The sequence below is a fragment of the Semicossyphus pulcher genome, unplaced genomic scaffold, assembly GCF_022749685.1.
Source record: "Semicossyphus pulcher isolate SPU_LCO1_2020_fin unplaced genomic scaffold, fSemPul1.0.p SCAF_7, whole genome shotgun sequence".
NCBI lineage: Eukaryota > Metazoa > Chordata > Actinopteri > Labriformes > Labridae > Semicossyphus > Semicossyphus pulcher.
Genome location: NW_027211748.1, coordinates 8,360,631 through 8,381,326, shown reverse-complemented (window position 1 = coordinate 8,381,326; position 20,696 = coordinate 8,360,631). Strand labels below are relative to the sequence as shown.

Genomic DNA, 20,696 nt, shown 5'->3' with positions numbered 1-20,696 from the left:
AGGATGCTACAGAGTACTACACTAGACATGAACAATTACAACATTCATTTTCAACAGGGGGCTTGTTACACAGAAGTGATTTGCGAGCAGTGCTGACATTGCCATTGTAAATGGTGGCGATGTCTAGTTTCCTTAATGACTCTCAATTTGCAGATAAATTTGCAGTCCTACAGGGCTCTGGCATGCTCATGCTCAAATAAACAGGCAATGATTTTACTTTGTATCGCAAATTGAAGTGTGCATGTTGCAAATGTGTTAAAATGGGACCCTAGTATCCCAGAGTCTCTCAATGGGCCTCATAAGCACCAACAGGTAAAATGCCTCTCATGCCTCATATATCTAAAAAGTTGCAGTTGCATTGTTTATAGACATTATGTGTCTGTTTGTTGTTGTTTCTTATCTTTGTGGTGAGTTTGCATGTCAATGTAGGGGTTGTGTGTCTCCTTGTAGTCCTGTGTCTCTTTGTAGATGTTATTTGTCTATTTCTAGTCTTATGTAGTTTTTATGTGTCTCTGTCTTTTTGTAGTTATGTGTCTGTCTCTTTGTAGTTGTTATGTCAGTTTGTAGTTGTCATTTTTCTAATTGTAGTCCTGTGTAGTTGTTATGTGTCTATGTATATCTTTGTGGTCATTTGTGTCTCTTTGTAGTTGTTATGTGTCTGTGTCTCTTTGCAGTTATTATGTTTCAGTTTGTAGTTATTTGTCTATTTGTAGTCCTATGTAGTTGTTATGTGTCACTGTATATCATTGTAATCATTTGTGTCTCTTTGTAGCCTCTGTAGTCCTCCGTCTCTTTGTAGTTGTCTTGTATGTCTTTGTGTCTCTTCGTAGTTGTATCTCTTTGTAGTCCTGTCCCTTTGTAGCTGTTGTGTCTCTTTGCAGTTCTGTGTCTCTTTGTAATTGTCTTGGATCTCTTTGTAGTACTTTGTGTCTCTTTGTGGTTGTTGTGTCTCTTTGTAGTTGGTGTGTCTCTGTAGTCCTCTGTCTCATTGTAATGGTTAGGTGTCTCTGTAGTTGTCTTGTATCTCTTTCTAGTCCATTGTATCTCTTTGTAGTTGTTGCGTCTCTGTAGTCCTGTGTCTCTTTGTAGTTGTGTCTCTGTGGTCCTCTGTGTCCTCTTATAGCTGTTGTCTCTCTGTAGTCCTTTGTGTCTCTTTGTAGTTGTCTTATATCTTTGTAGTTGGTTTATATTTCTTTGTAGTTGTCTTGTATCTCTTTGTAGTTCTTTGTAGTTGGTTAGTATCTCTTTGTAGTTCTTCGCGTCTTTTTGTCATATTGAGTCTCTTTTCAACAACAATTGTAAATACAAGAGTCACTTTAAGCAGAGGCTCTGGTCGAGGCCATTGGCAGTCTGTTGGCTCGTTCAGTAATCCATCCATTGTAGGACCAAAGGTTAGTGTTACATAACTCTGGGGATTCTTGGAAATGCTATTTGGGGTCAAAATTCAACTTAAGTAGAAATGCTTGGCAGTGCACACCACAGAGTAAGCCCAGTATCCCTGCATTCTGAAGATGAGCCCTTATACAGGAACACCAATGAGTAAGGAAATCTCTGTTCCTATTCAGTTTCAATGGGATGTAGGTCACCTTACAAGGCATTGTGGGATTGCAGGCAATGCAAATTAAGCATGCAACATGAGGAAAGGAATTTACTTCCTGTAAATAAGGAAGAACTTGTTTAGAGAGTAGCAAAATAGTGTACCAAAATGAACTTCAATATTATTAAGTACGGACTGGTCAATCTGACATCATGAATAAATAAAAGGGAACTTAATGCATGATGTCCAATACAGAGATATCATGATACAATGAATGGAAAAACATCAAGCTACATGACTGCAGTGTTAACCTTGACACGACCACTGATACAAGATGGAAGTAGCGATGGTTTTGTTTCTTGCTTGAAGAAGCCCTTTTCACACGGACAGATGATGCCATATGATGAGTACCAATGTGGATATGATGATCAAAGGGCAGGGACAATCTCACTAGGTAAGAAAATGGTATCAGTTAATAAGACTGCAGAATTGAGAATAACAAATAGACATAACCAAAATGCAAGATATGTGGCGTATGTTATATATATAAATTGATACATAACCCGGCACTGTATCACAATATTTGTTATACTCTTAAACAGGGCATCATAAAGATAAACAGGATTGGGTAAGATGAAAATCTTGGGATACAAAGGAAGTAGTGTTGATGGTATGAAGTTGTTTATATCAGGCACAAACAAGCTGTTCATAAACATAGCTTCAGTATACAGAGGCTCTGATGTGCCTAAATAAAGATCAGTGCAAGACGTTGTGGCCTTGAAGGAAAGCTGCTCGTGAAATCGTGTATAGACATCAACAGAGCAGCGTTAGTTTCACTTGTTTTGTTTCAACCCCTGTGATAAGAGAGAGAGGCAGCAGCAGCAGCAGCAGAGATGCAGCCTGTCACATGGATGACCGCAGTCACCGCAGCAAAGGAAGAAAGGGAGGGAGGAAGAGAAGCAGGAAGGTTTTGAGCACTCAGCATCGCCTAATACTTACGTCCGATGCATTCACTATGTGAAACCAGGGAGAGAGTAACAGAGAGAATGGAGGCGGGAGAACAGAAGATGTAATTTACTCTGAATGAATGGCAGGTCAGATAAGAACAAGAGGAATAGGAACATTTTAAGTAAAGATGGAGGGAGGCAGGAAAATGACTGCTGTATCTCAAACTTCTTAGACACCTTCATCCTGCACATCCTGATATTATTAAAGCTATTAGTTTTGTTGCATCGGATAAATTACAATGTGTGAATGTGTGCACCTGTTGCAGCTGAGTGTGTGTGTGTATGGATGTTTTTGCTTGCCTTACTACATCTGTCTGAAATGGCACTTCAGCACGCATGACTGTAATACTGCAGGGTGAATGAGCAAGTTTTCAACACAATGTTAAAATCAAGTGTGTGAGTGTGCGTGCGTGTCCGTCCAGCTGTCTGAATTAGTGACGTTCCATTTTTAAGATGTTCTTTCTGAAAAATACGGACAAAAAAATGTTAAATTAAAATAGAATTAAAACCAACATGCTGTAAATGCATTTAATATTATAAACAGGACAGAAAGTAGTTTATAAATACATTTGAATTTGTTTTTCTAATGTGCCTACTTCAATAAACATAAAGAAGCACGACTGTATGTGTGTCTAAGGCTTCTGCAGGATAAAAATATCTTTCCAAAGCACATCCCAGTATGAAGAAGATTAGTTTATAACACGTTAGACCCTGGTGAGAGTTTACTCTAAATGATTGCGACTGATGTCGTTGTTAAATTAATTTATGTGCAGTACACACATTAGACACAAAGTGGCAGCATTATTGTTTATGCTTTCATAGATGCACCAACACTTGAGCTATAATAAACCACACGTCAGACTGATTCACAGCACGGTATGAGCACACTGTGCAGAGCTGCGGCACTGCTAACATTCAAACTGCTGACCTGCGTGTTCATCCCAACCATGTCGAGTGCAGAATGTGTGTGTATGTGTGTGTGCTTGTGTGTCTGCATTTAAACGTTCGGAGGATTGAGTGCAATTCCTTCGGGAAGCTGGGAAACTCTAAACATGGTTGACTGAACAGATAACCATATGGGGCATGACTGTCTGCCAAATGCAGCCTACATGACACACACGCACACACACACACACACACAGAGCTGGTATTGTCAGCTGCCACACAGAATCTCAGTCTAAAGTAAGCATCTGTCTTTTACGCCTAATTTGACTGTTTAAATTAACAGTAATAATAAAGTAACAGTTCATTTAAAAAATTAAATATTGCACTACAGCCACACAGCTGTTGGATTTGTGAGCCCTGATACAGACATTAATGTGTGGACGATTCTCAGATACATAAATGCTCTGCCTGTGTCTCTGTTTCCATCCAAGCGCTTGGTAGGTATATGGCAAGCAGCCGAGATAAAGCCTGATAATATCAGCTCTAATATTAACTCCCCTCTCGGGAATAAATTAGTTGTGTGGAAGTATTTTGGATTTTGAAGAAAAAATGGGTCAACATACAAATCGCATGCCACCTGCAAAACAATGCTGTTAAAAATACTCGTGGAAAAACAACAAACCTGCCCTGGACGCTAAAAACAGAAACGCCCTTGTTGTGCCTGTGAATGTGTTGCACTTTAACATGTTGCATTTCATAGAGAAAGACAGATCTATTTTTTCCTTTCTCTGAAATAGAAAAGAGTTGTCACAACATATTTTAGCAGTTTTCTATGGCTTTAAATAAATCCAACTGATTGTATTAAATAGGTCTATGATATTGTCTAAAATCGATCCCGAGTCAGGAATTTAATTGAATTAAAATGTTGAGCAAATATCGTTGTCCAAAGAATCAATATGATATAGTGTGTCAAACCTGTGATCTGCACACATAATTTGTGCCCACTGCTGGTGTACTGTCAGTGATATCGATACAACCATAAGGTTTTAATAAAATCAAAATGAACAGCTTGAAAAACGTCCTGGTGCTTCATAAATCTGCCTCTTCTAGCTTTGTGTAGAAGCCAATGACATGATTTGATAATGCTCATTATAAGGTGTGGCTCAGAAAAAGAAAGCTTACAAAAAGTCCTGCACGAGCCCTCATTATTCTTCTCCCTTCACATGCTAAATTCGTCATTATCCAGCTCAACACTGTGACACACTAAATGGCATGTGTCGTCAATACTGGCTGTGAGAGTGTGAGTGTGTAGACATGCCTGTCATCATGCCCAATTTACAGAAAGAAATCCTTATGTGAGCCTTTTGTAAAGTCAAGGTGACCTGCTGCTGCTGCTGGTGAGAGAAATTGGAGTTGAGGATTATGTCAGCACACAAAGATGTCTGTATTTCTCATCTTACCTGCCATAAATTATAAACACCCCTGCTGAGCTAAATACAAGGAATTTGCTAATATTTCCCAGCAGGTATTACACCTGTAATTTACTGTTTTATCCACATCTATCACTCATTTCATATGATTGTCACCCACAAAGTCTTTCACATTTCATTTGAAGAAATCCAGGTTAAATATCTGCCTCCATCCTTTGTCTCCATCTGCTCAGTCTCACACGCTGTCTTGCAGCCCCCTACCTCTCTAAAATTACTTTGCCACCCACCCTGACATCACTCCCTCATTTTCCATCTACTACTTCAATTCACTTTCCCTCCCTCCCTTCCCTCTTTTGGTTAGCCTCATTCAGAATAAGGCTTTTGTGATTGGCCGGTATTTATATCAACTAGGTCCCAGTGCCACCTGGGACAATGGTCTCCAGTCAGATCCAGGTCACAGCAAGCAGAACCGTTCTTTGGCTCTGCAAGGATCAGTCCAGTCCAGTCCACTCCGGTCCAGTCCATCTGCCACACAAGCCAGCATCACAGACAGACATAGCTACTGCACCGACTCACCCACTGGCATCACACACACACAGGTAGGTAGACACACACACACACACACACACACACACATACATCAGCAGGTGCTGCATCACCGCTCTCGTTTCACACACACAGGTAGATAGTGGGAGATCTGACTGACTGCACAAACCTGCATCATGCACACAGGTGAATATTCATACAAAGCTTACCTCTGAGCCCAGGAGGACCTCTGCTACAGGGATATCGGTTTTCACAGAGGATGACAACACAGGCTTGTGATGCTGAAAGACAGGTAAAGGTAAGTGGACGTAGCAGTAAGCTGCATGTCTTATAGAGCTCTACATTATGTGTATATATGATACAAAATGTAAATACTATTCATAAGATACAACATAAGACTTGTTATGATGGGCATCACTAGCATAACATTAGCCTGTATACTTAACTACACGTCAGTTTGACCCAAATAGTATTACTTTAACAGGCTTAAGTTAGCACTGACAAAAATCTTCTATTCTAGTGTAGGTAAATTAATGAGACTATTGGACACAGATGTAATAACTGGCCTTCCAAATGAAGGCTACCTTGACCCAGCGCTGGTACCCACTCACCATCAGTGTTTTCACAGTTACTAGAGTAGTTTACACAGGATTACATGAGGATAATCCATTTACAGTATTTAGAGACATGAGTCGCCATCTGTCTGCATTTATCACAGCGAGGGAGCCGTCGGCACCGGCTGACTAAAAACAACGGTAAGAGAAAGCTTTTGGGAATAGTATGGCAAATTACCTCACATATAGCACTTCAGTTAACGGGCTCAACATTCAGTTGGCGGTTGTTTAGTTCTTAGTCAGGCGGACCCAACGGTTGTCACGACCTTTAAACTGCGCGCGCACTACAGCCAGGTTTGTGAGATTTGCTGCTTTCAAACGCTGTCGTAAAATCTAGTTCCAACCATTTTATATTTTGTGTGGCTATTTCATTCAAGTAGCATCATGGCTAAAGGGACAGATTTGATTTTTAGAACCCAAGTAACACAGCAGTAATGTAATGTTGCACTCTTTGGTTATATTGAAGGGAAGATAAACTCTCCAGGAATCAAATTGAAGCTTGTGACGCTTACGTGCTTAATTAGGTAGCAGCAAGTTGAATAACACAACGTAAGCATGGTTCTTTTTTGATGCACGGTGACATTAATTTATGAACCATACTGATTATTACTCAAAGAAATATGTCTATTTTCTCCTGGTATATTTCTAACATCCGTGTACGCGGTATTCGTACATTTTCCGACACCACGTGAAAGCAGCGGTCGTCCAGAGGACTTCATTGCTCCTGCTAACAGGTTAATTGTAAAAAGCACTGAAACAGAAAGCATTACGTCTTATATTTTTTTGACGGAGCCGATTACTCTATTCTTTCAACTTCGACGTGAGTATTCAGACTAAAGATTGTATTTCTTGCTCTGATAGTTGCAAGTCAACGGTGAGTTAAGCTTCTGGATAGTTTGTCTCGGCAGTAATTAAGTAAGCTGTAATGACCGGCTGGGTCATGTCAGTTCACCTTAATGAATGTCTGATGTGCTTTACATTCTCTCAAACCACTCTCCCAGGAGGCTCCTGCTGTAGCTGTGTTGTATTAAAATCTGAAGACCACCTGATGAAAATGAAGATTCCAAACCCAGACTCTGCCTTTGTCACCTGCTGTCACCAAACATTTGGAGTAACCTCATGAAACACCAGCTCAACTATCCAGCATATTTCTTGCCTTATTCCACAATTCCACTGTACCAGCAAATCCTCAAACATCATCTACCTGCTCAACACCTGCCCAGGTGCTTTCATTAACTGTGAAAGCTTCTTTCTCAGTTCCTGCACAGCTTTTTCTTACTTCAAAAACTCTTCATTCCCAGATGATGCGGACGGACAGCAAAGGCCGAAGTGCCTCCCCTCACAGGATAACCTATAAGACTGACTTTCATGCCATCAAATGTTCTTTTGACACTGGGGCAAATCCAACACCAGGGTCCAAAGCTGCTGACAGGCTGCCATCCAGCCTGTCAGACCCCATCATGTCTCACACCAGCACCAGCACCATTGCCAGCACCGGCAGCAGAGGGAGGGTCCCCAGCACCAGGGGGACCAAGATCAGAGACAACATCTTCCTGCAAATGGACAGCCAGCAGCTAAAACAAGATGGTGGTCCAGTGCTGAGTACTGGATCTACTGCCCTCCTTTCGCCTCATAATCCTAGTCTCCAGCTGCAGATTTCACCTTTCTCTGGATCCAGACGTTCAGTCGGCAGTTCCTCGACTCTGCAAGATAAACCATCCAGATCAGAGGAGATAACGGATGTTGAGAGAGCTGCTCTCGCTCAGAAGTTCTCTGTAACCCGGAAGTTGTTTGAGAACAAGGTGATGGAGGTTGGAGGAGGTGGAGGGCAGGTTTTGAAAGGAGTTACCAGCAGGGGAAGTAAGGGGACAGCAGACGGGAAAGGTGAAGAGGTGGAGGGGAGAGGAGGAGGCAGCCAGGTGGAAGAAGAAGAAGAAGAAAGTGGGAAAAGGAAGCACAAGGAGGAGGATTGCTTTGATAAAGAGGATTCAATACAGCTTCCAATCATAAATATCTCCACACCAAAGTCTCCTGTACATGCCTCGATGACAAGCCACCTTAAATCTCCTGTGTTGGACGGGCCAGACGAAGCATCCCACAAATCTTCCTCCTGTCCTGAGAAAACCTGTGAAGTTACAGGATCAAAAACAGTGGAAGAAAATGCGCAAAATGACCCTTGCTTGACCCCCGAGGTATCAGTGAGGGCAGAGCTAGTGGACGTAAAGACTGAGTCCTCGGAAAGTGATGAGAGTGAAGAAGAAAAGGCCAAAAACTGGATCAAGGAGGAAAGGGGAAAGTATACGAACAAAGTTGTAGGAGAAAGTGTAACAGACTTAGAGGATGATGTCTTTGAGGAGCCCAGCGTGGACACAACACCAGGAAGAACTTATACGCTGGAAAGCAGAGCAGAGCCAAGAGCAGGAGAACAACAGAAGGAGTTACAAGCCAGCATGTTGCGTCAAAGAGAGAATAAGTTTGACGACGCAGGTGGAAGAGGCAAGTATCAGCAGGTGAATGAACAATGGGAGGGGCACAGCACACAGTTCATAGCACAGGCTGAGAAGTCAACAGAAAAGGGAGAAAACAGGGAGAAAATGACTGATGCAGGAGTGGAGGAAAGGAAAGAAGGAGGTAAAATGCAGGAGGAGGTCAAAGAAGTAGAGTGGTACAGTGTGGGCAAGAGGAAAAGTGTAAGTAAAGAAGAAGAAGAAGAAGAAAGTCAAGAGAAGAAAAGAACTGAAAAAGAAGAGGGAAGTGGGACAACATCTGAGCTGCAGGAGGTCATAGAGGAGGTCAGGGAAGGTTGTGAAGGAGATGAAGGAGGCCATGAGGAGCACACAGGATCTGCAGCAATCTGTGGGATTGAGAACGAGGCTTTCGTGCATGAGCAGGAATCCAAACCTCATCCAGAGCATTCACCAAAACAGGATTTGGAAAACTCAACGCATACAGGAAGTCGGCGTTTATTGCAATATGTGGAGATTCCCGGTGTGCCTGAAATGACAGATGAGGAGGACGAGGTTGCAGAGGACGTGGCAGAGAGAAAAGTGAAGTTCTCCTCAGCACCAATCAAGGTAAGGAGAAAAAAGACTAAGCTTTAAGGATTCATTCTCCAGAGCTGCAGGGTTACTTGTCTTCAATGCTTCTTGTATTCATGCGTTTACGGAGCCTCTTTATTTGTAGATGTGTGTGACTGTCGGTTCCAGCTGGAGTTTGACTCCATGTAAGAGAAGTGTTAGCCTGAAGCCATGCTTCTAAAGCATTAGAGGAGGAGGAAAGGCAAGATCCCACATGCTTCACTCTGTCAGTGCTCGGCTCAGAGCTGCCTTGACTTAAAAGCACAGAAAGCATTCCTGTGGGTGTGTGTGGCATTAAAGTGGCTCAATTCATAAGTACATAGTGTAGCATCTGATATTAGAAGATTTGTGTACATTAAGATTTATTGGAATCCTGTTATTAAACTTGTACGGTTTAATCTGCATGTCTAGCTCTTCCTCTCTGTCAGATTTGCCAAAATAAACAGTGTGTTGTGTCTGTGGCTTTACATTCTGTCCTACACATGTACAAGCTTATGGTGCATGAAATAGTATCTTCAGTCGGCCTTAATTTTAGGTCAGTTTTAACTTATACCGAGGCCTTTACAGTGACTCAAACTGTGTGTCTTAATGCTGTCTTTCAGGTGTTCAACACTTACTCTAATGAAGATTACGACAGACACAACGAGGATATTGACCCTGTATCTGCCTCGGCTGAGTATGAGCTGGAGAAGAGAGTGGACAGGATGAACGTCTTTCCAGTGGAGATAGAAAAGGGTACGTGCTTTCATCGCACTTTCATCATTCTTGCAATATGAGCATTTGCAATAAATACAGTGCAAAAGTCGGAATTTATCCCAGTGAATACAAAAACGATCAGATGAAGCCTGAGCTCTCTGTCAGCTACGCTCTGATCAATTGGTGTCAATTTAGAGGTGATAAACAGCTTTTGGATTAATTTTCGATTCAGGAGGGACATGTTGCAAACACAGGAATTATGTAAAACATGCAAAACATCAGTTAAAGCTAATATGCACTCTTTGATATTTGTTTATATATCACTACTAAAATCATTCGCATATTGAACAATGTTATCGTACATCGCCAATTTTTCTTATATCATGCAGGCCTAATTAGAGATGTCCTGATACCATTTCTTGGTAGTGGTTCCAACAGTTAGACTTGATTGTTCGCTGATACTGAGGATCCCTTCAATATCATCCGTCCATCCATTCATTATCTATGCCCCTTATCCTGTTCAGGGCCGCGGGGGGCAGGAGCCTATCCCAGCTGTCATCGGGCGAGAGGCGGGGTACACCCTGGACTGATCGTCAGTCAATCACAGGGCTGACACATAGAGACAGACAGCCATTCACACTCACACCTACAGGCAATTTAGAGTCACCAATGAACCTAACGCGCATGTCTGTGCACTGTGGGAGGAAGCCGTAGGGAACCCACTCATGCACAGGGAGAACATGCAAACTACACCGGGGTTCGATCAAGGAACCTTCTCCTTTAATATCATAGTGATGAACATCTACACATTATTGGTGGGAGAACAGCGATTGCTGACATTTGTCTAGCTTTGACTTAACATTACTGTCTCCACCAGCACCACTCGGTTTGTTTGTTATTTACACATTATAATTTACATGAAACCATTACATTTTTCAGGGGGGCTAAAAGATTATGGTTTGGGATTACTGCACTGACTGGCACGCTTACCAATACAGGATAACACAGGCAACTCTGAAAGCCACACCAGAACCAGGCATACAAAATAATCATGTTCAAAATTTGCAGGTCTCGAAAATTTAACTACAAATAGAAGTGAAATTTATTCAAAAGAATTCCACAAATGAATTAAAATTATATTTAAATTGAAAAATGATTTGAATTCATTGTTGAATTTTTCGAAGTCCAAGTTAAAAATTTAACTTTCAGTTTCAAATTTCATTTTTTCATATGCATTTTTATTTCCCAAATTAACAAACGTTTTGTCCCAGATCTAGCTCCAGAGTTTCTGATCATATCTAGTGGCAGAGTCGTGACAGTGTTAATATTTCTAGCCTTCATGCTGAGTGAATCTTTTGGATTAGGTTTCAACACTTAAATAATACAAGGATAATATAAAATCATTAATCTATATCATCGGTTTTGTCTTTTTATTACAAGCCTGTTGTTTCTTCCCTTTGTGAATTTAAAGATAAATTCTAAATGTTTCCTTGTAGGAGACGAGGGTCTGGGCATCAGTATTATAGGAATGGGCGTAGGAGCCGACCAAGGACTGGAAAAACTGGGAATTTTTGTCAAGACAGTCACTGAAGGAGGAGCAACACAGAAGGACGGAAGGTACAAGTCGACAGGAGCCTTCAGTTTGCCCTGGGATTCAGTGCGACTCCAATAACATGAGATTGAATTTCCTTGTGTGTGTTAGGATTCAGGTGAACGACCAGATAGTGGAGGTGGACGGGGTGAGTTTGGTCGGAGTCTCCCAGCTGTTTGCAGCCACGGTCCTTAAGAACACGTCAGGCCTCGTCAAGTAAGTCACATGTTTCAGTGAAATGTGTGCAGAATTCCTCTCTAGTGTCTAGAGCATTTTAGACTTCGTATTTGATTTGTCAGTTTAGAAAAAAACTGTCCATTTGTGTAACAAGCGCTCCGAAGTCTGACTGTCACTGAGCAGATGAAGTTATTTTAAGATGAAACAAGATGAACATATTTTCTCTCCTTCTAGATGTTTTACCAAACCAGTAAAATACCACCTAGGATATTTAGTATAATGATGGGTAGCTGACATTACTGCCAACCATTTTCCTAAGCATATCCTAATCAGACATAATCATCATTTCACATACTTAAAAAAACACACTCCAGAATTGTAAAGAAACACCTCCAAAACTGTGGATATCAAATTATCTGTGAACATTGACAGAGTATTTTTAAATAGTCTCCTGTGTGTTTGCGACTGTGTTTGTGCGCAATGACAGTAGACCTTTCGTCACGTCAACAAAAGCTCAGATGTTAAGGAGACATATTTTAGCTACGCAGTCAATTTTCTGTTATTCTAATGTGTTTTTGAATCACGTTGGTAAAGTTTGTTTCGATTAAAAAATTGTTAACATATTTTAATTTAATTATTTTTTCGGAGCCTCTCCTTCCTCCTGAAACGAACAAGCCATTTTGCCATTCAAAGGTTAGACCTTAGCCACGATTGGCTGACAGTATTTGGAGTGACCGCATAGCCCCTCCCCCCACTTGTGCAAACCCACGTGGGGCAGCGGCCACACTGCACTCCGAAGTTGTAGAAAACATAATCTCTATTTAGAATCTGTAAATACATTATTTTTTATGTAGACAGGGACGTGGATTTCTGGAAAGGAAAGTGTTGTTGTCCGAGTAATGGTGTCCAATCACGTATCAGCAGGCTGGGGCGTATGCAGGAAAAACAGTCTGTGAGGCGAGCAAAAGCTCTTGAGGGCAGACCTGACAAAGCTTGAATTTTTACTTCTTAAAAATCTGCATCATGACGTTGAAATTTCGGCAGAGGTAAGACCCATTAACAACAAGTAGACGTAGCCGATGGGATCCAAGATTTATAGAAAACATGGCTGCTGTAGGATCAGTTATTCAGCCTTAGCACTAGCTCCAAAAGTCGCTAGAAGTCGGCAGATGACACCATATAATAATTTGCATAGCGGTGACATCATCACATATTCATTTTCATAACGCTTAGTGGTTGTGAGGCCTGCCCCGCCCGCCCCGCCCGCCCCTGACTGCCTGCGCAGTGCTGCTGCGCACAGGGAGAGAGAGCAACTCATATCAGAGCTGTCGGCAGAGGAGCCGTGAACTGTGATTACTCTGACCAGCATACATGGGAATGAATAACAATATGATCACTGGTGAAAAAGTCGCTAAATTTGTCTCTAGTGGGGTTTTTTTTTTAAATTGGTCTGAAACTCCGCTTAATATGCAGTTTTCACTTTTTCACTGTAAACAATAAACACCCCAAAATGTGAAAGCCATGCTAAGTATGAGAATATATGGCCCCTTTAATGATCAGTTTCAGGGTCTTTGTATTGAGCACGCTGGCTCACTGTATTAACTTAATATGGTGCCCTCGTTAGTGTTACTAGAAACACCTGTGCTTAGCCTCCTCTGACAGGCCAGAAAGTGTGCAGAGAAAAAATCTGTGCTGTGCGATAATCGCTCACAGCTTTGATTGATTATTTCTGCCCGGCTGCAGGTTTCTGATTGGCCGAGAGAAGGAGGGGGTGGAGAGCGAGGTGGCGCGACTGATCAATGAGAGCCTGGAGATGGACAAAACATCCAGACAGGTGCGCTTTCTTAAGGAGGAGCGGAGTTTCGATCGTGTTAACAATTTCACTTTCGCTCGACTGTCCTTTTATTTTTTACTTTGTGTTTATATATGAAGAGCGGAGATGAGGATAATGACGGGGGCATGTCAGAGAGGGGCTCATTTGCCGAGGAAGAGGAGGAGGATGAAGAGGAGGATATGTCTTTTCTTTCCAGTCTGGACCACCAGCAGCTCTGCCTCAAATACCAGCAGGTAATTCATTCCAATTTTTAACACTGTATCTTTACAGTGTACTTTTCACATTAGTTTTTCAATGTAAAAGCAATGTCATGCTGTAGGTAATACTCTTTCTTTGTAATGTAGAAATATTTAAAGTATCTCCTTCGTACACGTTGTAACAAAAACAGATCAGTTTTATTTAATTTTCCACCTTTTTGTCTTCACAGCTTCAGTCCAAACTTTGCAGCAGAGCAGCCGAACTTCATCATGCGAGAGCAAAGGTAGGTCGCTCAGCCGAGATGAAGATCTCTCTCTCTCTCACACATACAAACTAATAACTGTGCGCACATTAATTCACCACCCTTTGAATCCACATTTGGAACAGTCTGACCCATTTAACTGCGCATAAGTTGCCCCGCTGTGGAGTTACTGGGACATGGGCCCCGTTCCAACACTTCTGCGTGTCGGCCCTGCTTTCCTGCCTTTGCCTTGAAGTAATCACGGCGCTGACATAACTGGGTTGGCTAAAGCAGCTCAGTAGAAAATGTGGCTTTCTTCTTTCCAGCGGTGTCAGATCAGCGCGTTCTTGGTTTGTTTTTTAAAAGCTCTTGATGTAAGAGGATTGAAGTATACAGTTTCTCCAACTCCAGGAATAGTTTTAGTCGTGTGATGCGAGAACAAAAAGGCTCTTTTTTTTTGGACGCCTTCTCTTTCCCCTTGTGCATATGACATTCATCAGACATGCATTCATACAAATATACATAATCTATTCTCTCACTGTCTGCCAAGTTAAAGGCATGGCAGGAGCGGGAGGCCTGTTGGGAGAGCCAGAGGGCCGAGTTGGAGCAAAGAGTGGAGGACGGAGAGGAGAAGGCTGACAAACTAGAGAAGTAAAATACCCATTTTCCTCTAGCATGTATCATGGAAGTGCATTTTGCCATGATAGATATGATGTTTATAATAAATTAGATCCTTTAGGGTGAGGTGGGAGCCTAAAGCCTGCAAATGGTCATGTTAAGAAACATAATGAGGATGATAATGATGGTTATAAGGGTGTTAACGCCCCTCACTCTGTTCATTAGGTACTGGCAGGAGGCCCAGACACTGTGCAGGGTTGTGAGCCAGAGACTGGCTGATGCCCAGAGCCAATCAGAAAGCCTGGAGATCAAATACAATAAGGCCAAGAGACTGGTCCGAGAATACCAGAGCAGGTACATACTGTATCAATCCATCCACTCCAGTTATTTCTCTAATAATCTGGAGTGTATTATTCCACATTACTAGGAGTGTGTTTTGTTAGATACCATTTTTTTGTGATCTTTACATCTAGTATATTTTGGTTTTTTTGTAGAGAAGAAGAGGGGGAGCAAAGAGAAGCCGATTTGAGGAGTGAAACAGAGGAGCGGGAAAAGCAGCACAGAGAGACGGTTGAAAGACTGCAAATCCAGGCGAGAGGAGACTTCTCAATCCTGTGTGGATTTACTTTACTGATCCTGCCGTCTCTCTGTAGTCACTGTTTCACATGTTTTATCACAGATAGCACAGCTGGAGAGAAAAGAGCCTGTACCTGAACGACAGAACCACTCTGCGGACTCTTCAGTCAAAGGTACGCAGCTGAATTACTGTGACTGTAGAGTGTTTGAGTTTGACTTTGTGTAGCTGGTCAAAGGTAAAAAGTTCAAAACCATTAACTTTAACAAGTTTATGGGAATAATTCAAAGCTTTTTATGTTTAAACATTGAAATCCAGTGAGAAAATGTAAGGTTTTTTTTTTTTAAACCTCTTGTAAAACATGGCCTTTGGACTGAATAAAATGAGCTGTATTTGTGCGTCAGGTCCTGATTGGTATCTTCCAGTCCCTGATACAGGACGTCTGGACTCCAGCGCTCACATAGCCCGAGCTCAGCTGGCCCAGAAATCCAAGCGCCACCCGCCCTCTCGAGACAAACTCAGAGAGAGCTTTAAAAAACAGGTAAGAGACAGAGTTGTAAATTGACAGATATTGGTCCTGGAATATTAAAATGGTGGGAAATTAATAGAACCTAAGCTGTTTTCTCTATTTTAAGAGTGCTATTTAATATCCCAAGTAGCAGTCATATTCTAAATGTATTTAATAGATCATGGGAGCCTTCTGTGTCGACTGACTGTGAAACTTGTTGCTTTTCAGGAAGATGAAGTTCAGAAAGCACAGGAGAGCGCATCACTGTCTGCTCCCTCGGTGGTACACAGGATCAGCAGAAGCGACCTCTCCAGCTCCTCCTCTTTCCCAACCCTCAGTCCTCAACCTCCCACAGGCTCCGTCTTCACGCCTCCAATCTACATCAATGACACCGTCACTCCCTCGCCCTGCAAATCCTCCGCGTCCAGGAAGTCCAAAAGGAAATTTCCAGACTTCAGGTGCATGGTCTCTGGCTGTAGACCAATATAAGAGAAATATTTTGTGTTTATGATGATCCCTAATCTAACAGAAGACAGTCATTTATAGATTCCCTTTAAGCTGTAGAACATTTCTGTTTAATTAGTTGTGGTGTACTTTTTCCTCATGGTTTAATAGCTAACTGTAATGTTTTTTTTTCAGTGGCCTTCGCAAGTCTCTCAGCAAAAGGAGAAGTGAGAAACACCGCAAAAGGTCCATGAACAGGTGGGGATCATGTACAAGGCAGAAAATACAGCATTAAGCTTTTCACATTCAATTCTGACTTTAAAGACCGAATCTCAGAGATTTCAGTTTCGTTCTCTATGGTGGCACCTAATGGCAATAAAAGGCAATTGTGGGGGTACACTTCCCTGATATCTAGACGATTACGGCTGGCTCCCTTTGTCACGGTTGTAACTCTTGATTTTCCTGGCTGACGGTCGTTTTCCTTTTCAGACTGTTTTCCTTCATCTGAGCGTCGAGTTTGTTTCTTTTTCTTTGAATTTTCACTTATTTTTGAAGTTGTATCTGTAGTCATCCATCTTTTCTTTGTTTGTTCAGCCATAGTAGATTACTGATTACTCGCAACACTTGCAGAGACCGGAAAAGCAGCCGCTTAGCTCCGCCTACCGTCTCTGGCAGACCAACCACTGCTGGCTGATGGGAAACACGTCACTAACTGGGCGCCGCTTCTGGTTTTTTGTTTTTTTTCGCAAATGTCGCCACAGACACCCAGTCCACAATAATACCATATACTGCAAATGCAAAGGCTTTCATCACTTGGCCATAGGCTCAATCACCATTGTGTTACCTCATTCGGCGATGGATAGACTTAACAGACATTTATTTACATGAAAATCTTCGAGATTATTACCTTGCACTTGCCCACTCCCTTATTCCTCAAGGCCTTTTTAAGCTTTTAAGTTAAGAAATGATACACTTAAGATGCTTAATGGCATTTCCATTTTATGTCTGGTCAGTCCATGTTTGTCATAACACCCTGCCCATGTTTCAAAATAGAAGGATTGGAAATATACAATAATTAACTTGCCTATATTTGCATTTAGAAGTAAACTGAAAAAAGGGCACTGAATAACATTTGACTTTCCTGAAAAACCTCATGAACATGAACTCTAACTGTTGTTTTCTCGCAGAGCGTCGTGTGGTGACCTGGTGGACGAGCCTGCCGGAGGTTCTCCCTCAGGCTCTATCACCTCCATGCCTTCCTGCCTGCCCTTCCCGTGGTTTGGAGAGCGAGGGAGAGAAAAACAAATGGAGCTCGAGAGAGGCAGGGAGAGACTCCGGTCGGTGTCCAGCAGCAGCCTGCCGTACCTGACCACCACAGGTAGAAGAGATCAGGTAAGAAAAGCTCCATGGAGGCTAAACAGGCTGCATGTCATCCTTCTCCTCCTGTCTGAACTCCCTGATCTAGATTCCTCACAAACACAGATTCTTTTAAGATGCACACACATGCATGCAACATGTGAAGCACTATACGTAGGCAGTGGAGTCGTTCTTCTCTTGGTTTCAGAGTATTGGCTCGCCAGTGCGCAGCTCCAGCATGGAGGGTCATGTCTCTGATCCCTCCCTCTCTGGACACTCTTACACTTACACCTTTTCCTCCTCTGAGGTGAGTCTGTCCTTTCCCTTCTTTTCATCCTTTCTTTATTGTTCTCTCTATTTGTCCCCAGGCCCACTCTCTTGTCTAACTTTCTCTCATTTCTTCTTCTTCTGTTTTTGTCTTGCGTTTCATCTCTGGTGTCCCTCAGACGTTGGACGATGACCCACTTCCCACCAACAACAACAACCAGTGGCAGAGTCGACCCGTGTTGGAGTGGAACAACCAGCAGGTGTGTCTGTGGTTAATCGCCATGAACATGGACCAGTACACGTCGGCGTTTGCTGCTAGAGGAGTGGACGGGACACAGCTGCTCAACCTGGACAGTGAGAAACTCAAGGTGAGCGGTTCAGATGAAAACTAATCAAATGTGGACGGCACAGGTACACAGGTTCTGTGCTTCCGTATTCTACATTTACAACTTTGCTTTTTAGTTTATTTAGTAGAAATGACCATTAACTAGTGGCTGTACGGTGGTGCAGTGGTTAGCGCTGTTGCCTCACAGCTAGAAGGTTCCTGGTTTAAATCCCAGTTTGGACTTTGGGCCTTTCTGTGTGGAGTTTGCATGTTCTCCCCGTGGGTGCGGGGAAAGACATGCTCGTTAGGTTCATTGGTAAATTGCACATAGGTGTGAATGTGAATGTACCCTGCCTCTCACCCAATGACAGCTGGGATAGGCTCTAGACCCCCGACCCTGAACAGGATAAGCAATATAGATAATGGAATGGAGCATAAACTGAAGACTTTCACCACTTAAAGCGACAGTAGACAACACTATTTCATTTGAATTTGGTTAACAAATTTTGATCATTACATTTCCCATTAAATTGAAATGACGTTGATTGCTGATCTGTGACTGTGAGCGCCCGCCCCTTTTGTATTTAGTTTGTAAAAAAATGTGTCCGGTCTGAATCAAACGACCAATCAGGGTTAGCTTTCCACGTGACCAGCCAGCAGCGCGCACGCGGAGGTTGTCAGTCAGGAGCTGCGGCAAATTTCCTGTACCTCCTTTGCCAACAACGTCATATACCGCTAAAGAAGCAAAAAGAAGGAAGACCTTGGAGGAGAAAAAAGCTTCAAAGAGAGCCCTAAATAAAAAGAGGGATCAGACAAGTGGGAGTCGTAGGGGCTGAAGAGCGAAGTGATGCAGAGGTTGCCCTGTTCCTTCTTGGCAGGTAAGGGTAGCACTAAGCTTCAACACCTAGAGGTAAAAAGGTGGTCCATATCAAGAATAATAACAGTAATGATAACTTCAGTAGTATTTGAACATTTTACAGCAATAAAGTGTACTTTTGGAATAAACAGCATCTCTCCTCTCTCTCTCATGGCCTCGGTGCTGCAGAGAGACGCATCGCACAACAGCTGCACGCCACACACCAGTTGCTAAACACGCGCGCCTGTTTGGTGTAGCGGAGTGATAGAGAGGCAGAGTGTTTTTTTTACACTGGAATGTTCATGTTGCTTACTGCCACTTTAAGTGAACCTTTGTTGTCCTCATATCAAATAGTTATGTTAAAGTCACAAAGGGACCAACATAGGCATCATCTGCCAGTTTTTTTAAGACACTATTTTTCACGTGCCGATTAAATGACTTTTTTTCTGCCATAACAGACTGTATTTCATAGGTGACCAAATTCCTTATTTGTGTGTATTTCTTTTATCTGTTCTGTTTTCTATTAATTTAAAGTGAGTTGTTTTTGTTTTTTACTGAAACCTCAGAAATCAGATCTTACAGTGCTCTCTGCTGGACAAAGTATTTAATGTTCTGTCTCACAATTACCTCAAACATGTCTTTGACATATTTGTGCTGCCGTTACTTGACTGACACTATAAAGTGTTTTTACCTGTGATCATATATGATTGGCCACTCTCAGCAAGGCTCTGCTGGTTATCACTGCCTTCTTGAGATTTCATCTGCCCCCTTTCTATTAAGACTTTTGTTGACAATGGCGGCTCTACTCAATCAATTGAAATGTGGTTTTGTTGGTGGGTCATTTATATTAACTTGTACAACATCCATGTATCTTCAGTTTTCATTTACATTCCTCCTCCCCCTTTTTCCCCCTCAGGCTCTTGGGGTCTGCAATCATGGTGACCGCTCTGCCCTCAAGAAGAAGCTAAAGGAGATAAAGAAAAGTGAGGAAAAGGAACAGAGGAAAGGAGAGAAGAGGCTGAAAGAGGGAATTGAGAGAGAGAAGAATGCAGTTTCAGATAAGGAGAATGAGGAGAGAAGCAGGATGATTTTGGAGGAGCGGTCGGTAAAAGATGTCAGACGCAGCGGGAAAACTTTAAGAACAGAGTCGCTCTTGTGAAGGCGATGTCAGAGACGCACCACCAGCATCAGGCTGTTTGTGGTCTAACATGCACAAAAACACACTTGAAACAATTGTTTAGTAAGTAGAAGCGGCCAGATGTACTGCACACATCCTCTACTGTTCACATCTTAATATTAATCATTTAGGATCAAGAACACTTGTTGGTTTGAACTGGTAGAAACGCGTTCGGACCAGAGCAGAGGTCGACTCGAGCACCAAAGTTCACCGTGTATATGTCACATGTAAAGTGTGTGACAATTTGCTTTTTTTTTTTTTTTAAATAATGAACTTTAAATTATAATACTTTTAATATTTAACAAAGTCCAATTTGCTGTAAATGCTTTTTTATGTATTAATAAATAATGCTTTAAACATCTTCATTATGCCTCCAACTCATGCTTTGAAAAAATCACTCAAACACTTTGATATGACAACAATTAAAACATTTTATTCAAGAAACTCTGTTCACTCTCACACTCACGATTTTACAGCCAGAATCTGAACTCTGCAGGGGCTTGATGATATATTTACAAACAGAGCTTTACCAATGTGGAACAGTGTCTGTTCCTCCTTAGTGTCAAGCACCTTGAGCATGAAAAAGTGCTGATTGATCAACAAATTAGTGCAGACGCACTTTAGGAATGTTAAAAAAATGCTCTTTTAAATTGGGGAAAACAAACAAATTGAATGTCACCTGTGTGTGCATTGCATGACTCTTCGGAACACACGTAACTCTACGTAACACAAAGTTCT

General features: G+C 42.1%; 1 protein-coding gene across 1 annotated transcript; it reads left to right on the top strand.

Moving 5' to 3' along the window:
* Nucleotides 1–7,320: 7,320 nt before the first annotated feature.
* On the top strand, nt 7,321–20,239 carry LOC138611260 (neurabin-1-like). The gene is made up of 18 exons (XM_069684243.1): nt 7,321–9,093; nt 9,699–9,831; nt 11,289–11,409; nt 11,495–11,599; nt 13,304–13,394; nt 13,493–13,627; nt 13,822–13,875; nt 14,384–14,484; nt 14,677–14,805; nt 14,946–15,042; nt 15,131–15,200; nt 15,430–15,566; nt 15,762–15,991; nt 16,173–16,235; nt 17,165–17,369; nt 17,542–17,640; nt 17,780–17,968; nt 19,698–20,239. Exons 1-18 carry the CDS (start codon nt 7,321–7,323, stop codon nt 19,938–19,940), a joined length of 3,975 nt encoding a protein of 1,324 aa, XP_069540344.1. The 3' UTR covers nt 19,941–20,239.
* Nucleotides 20,240–20,696: the final 457 nt, after the last annotated feature.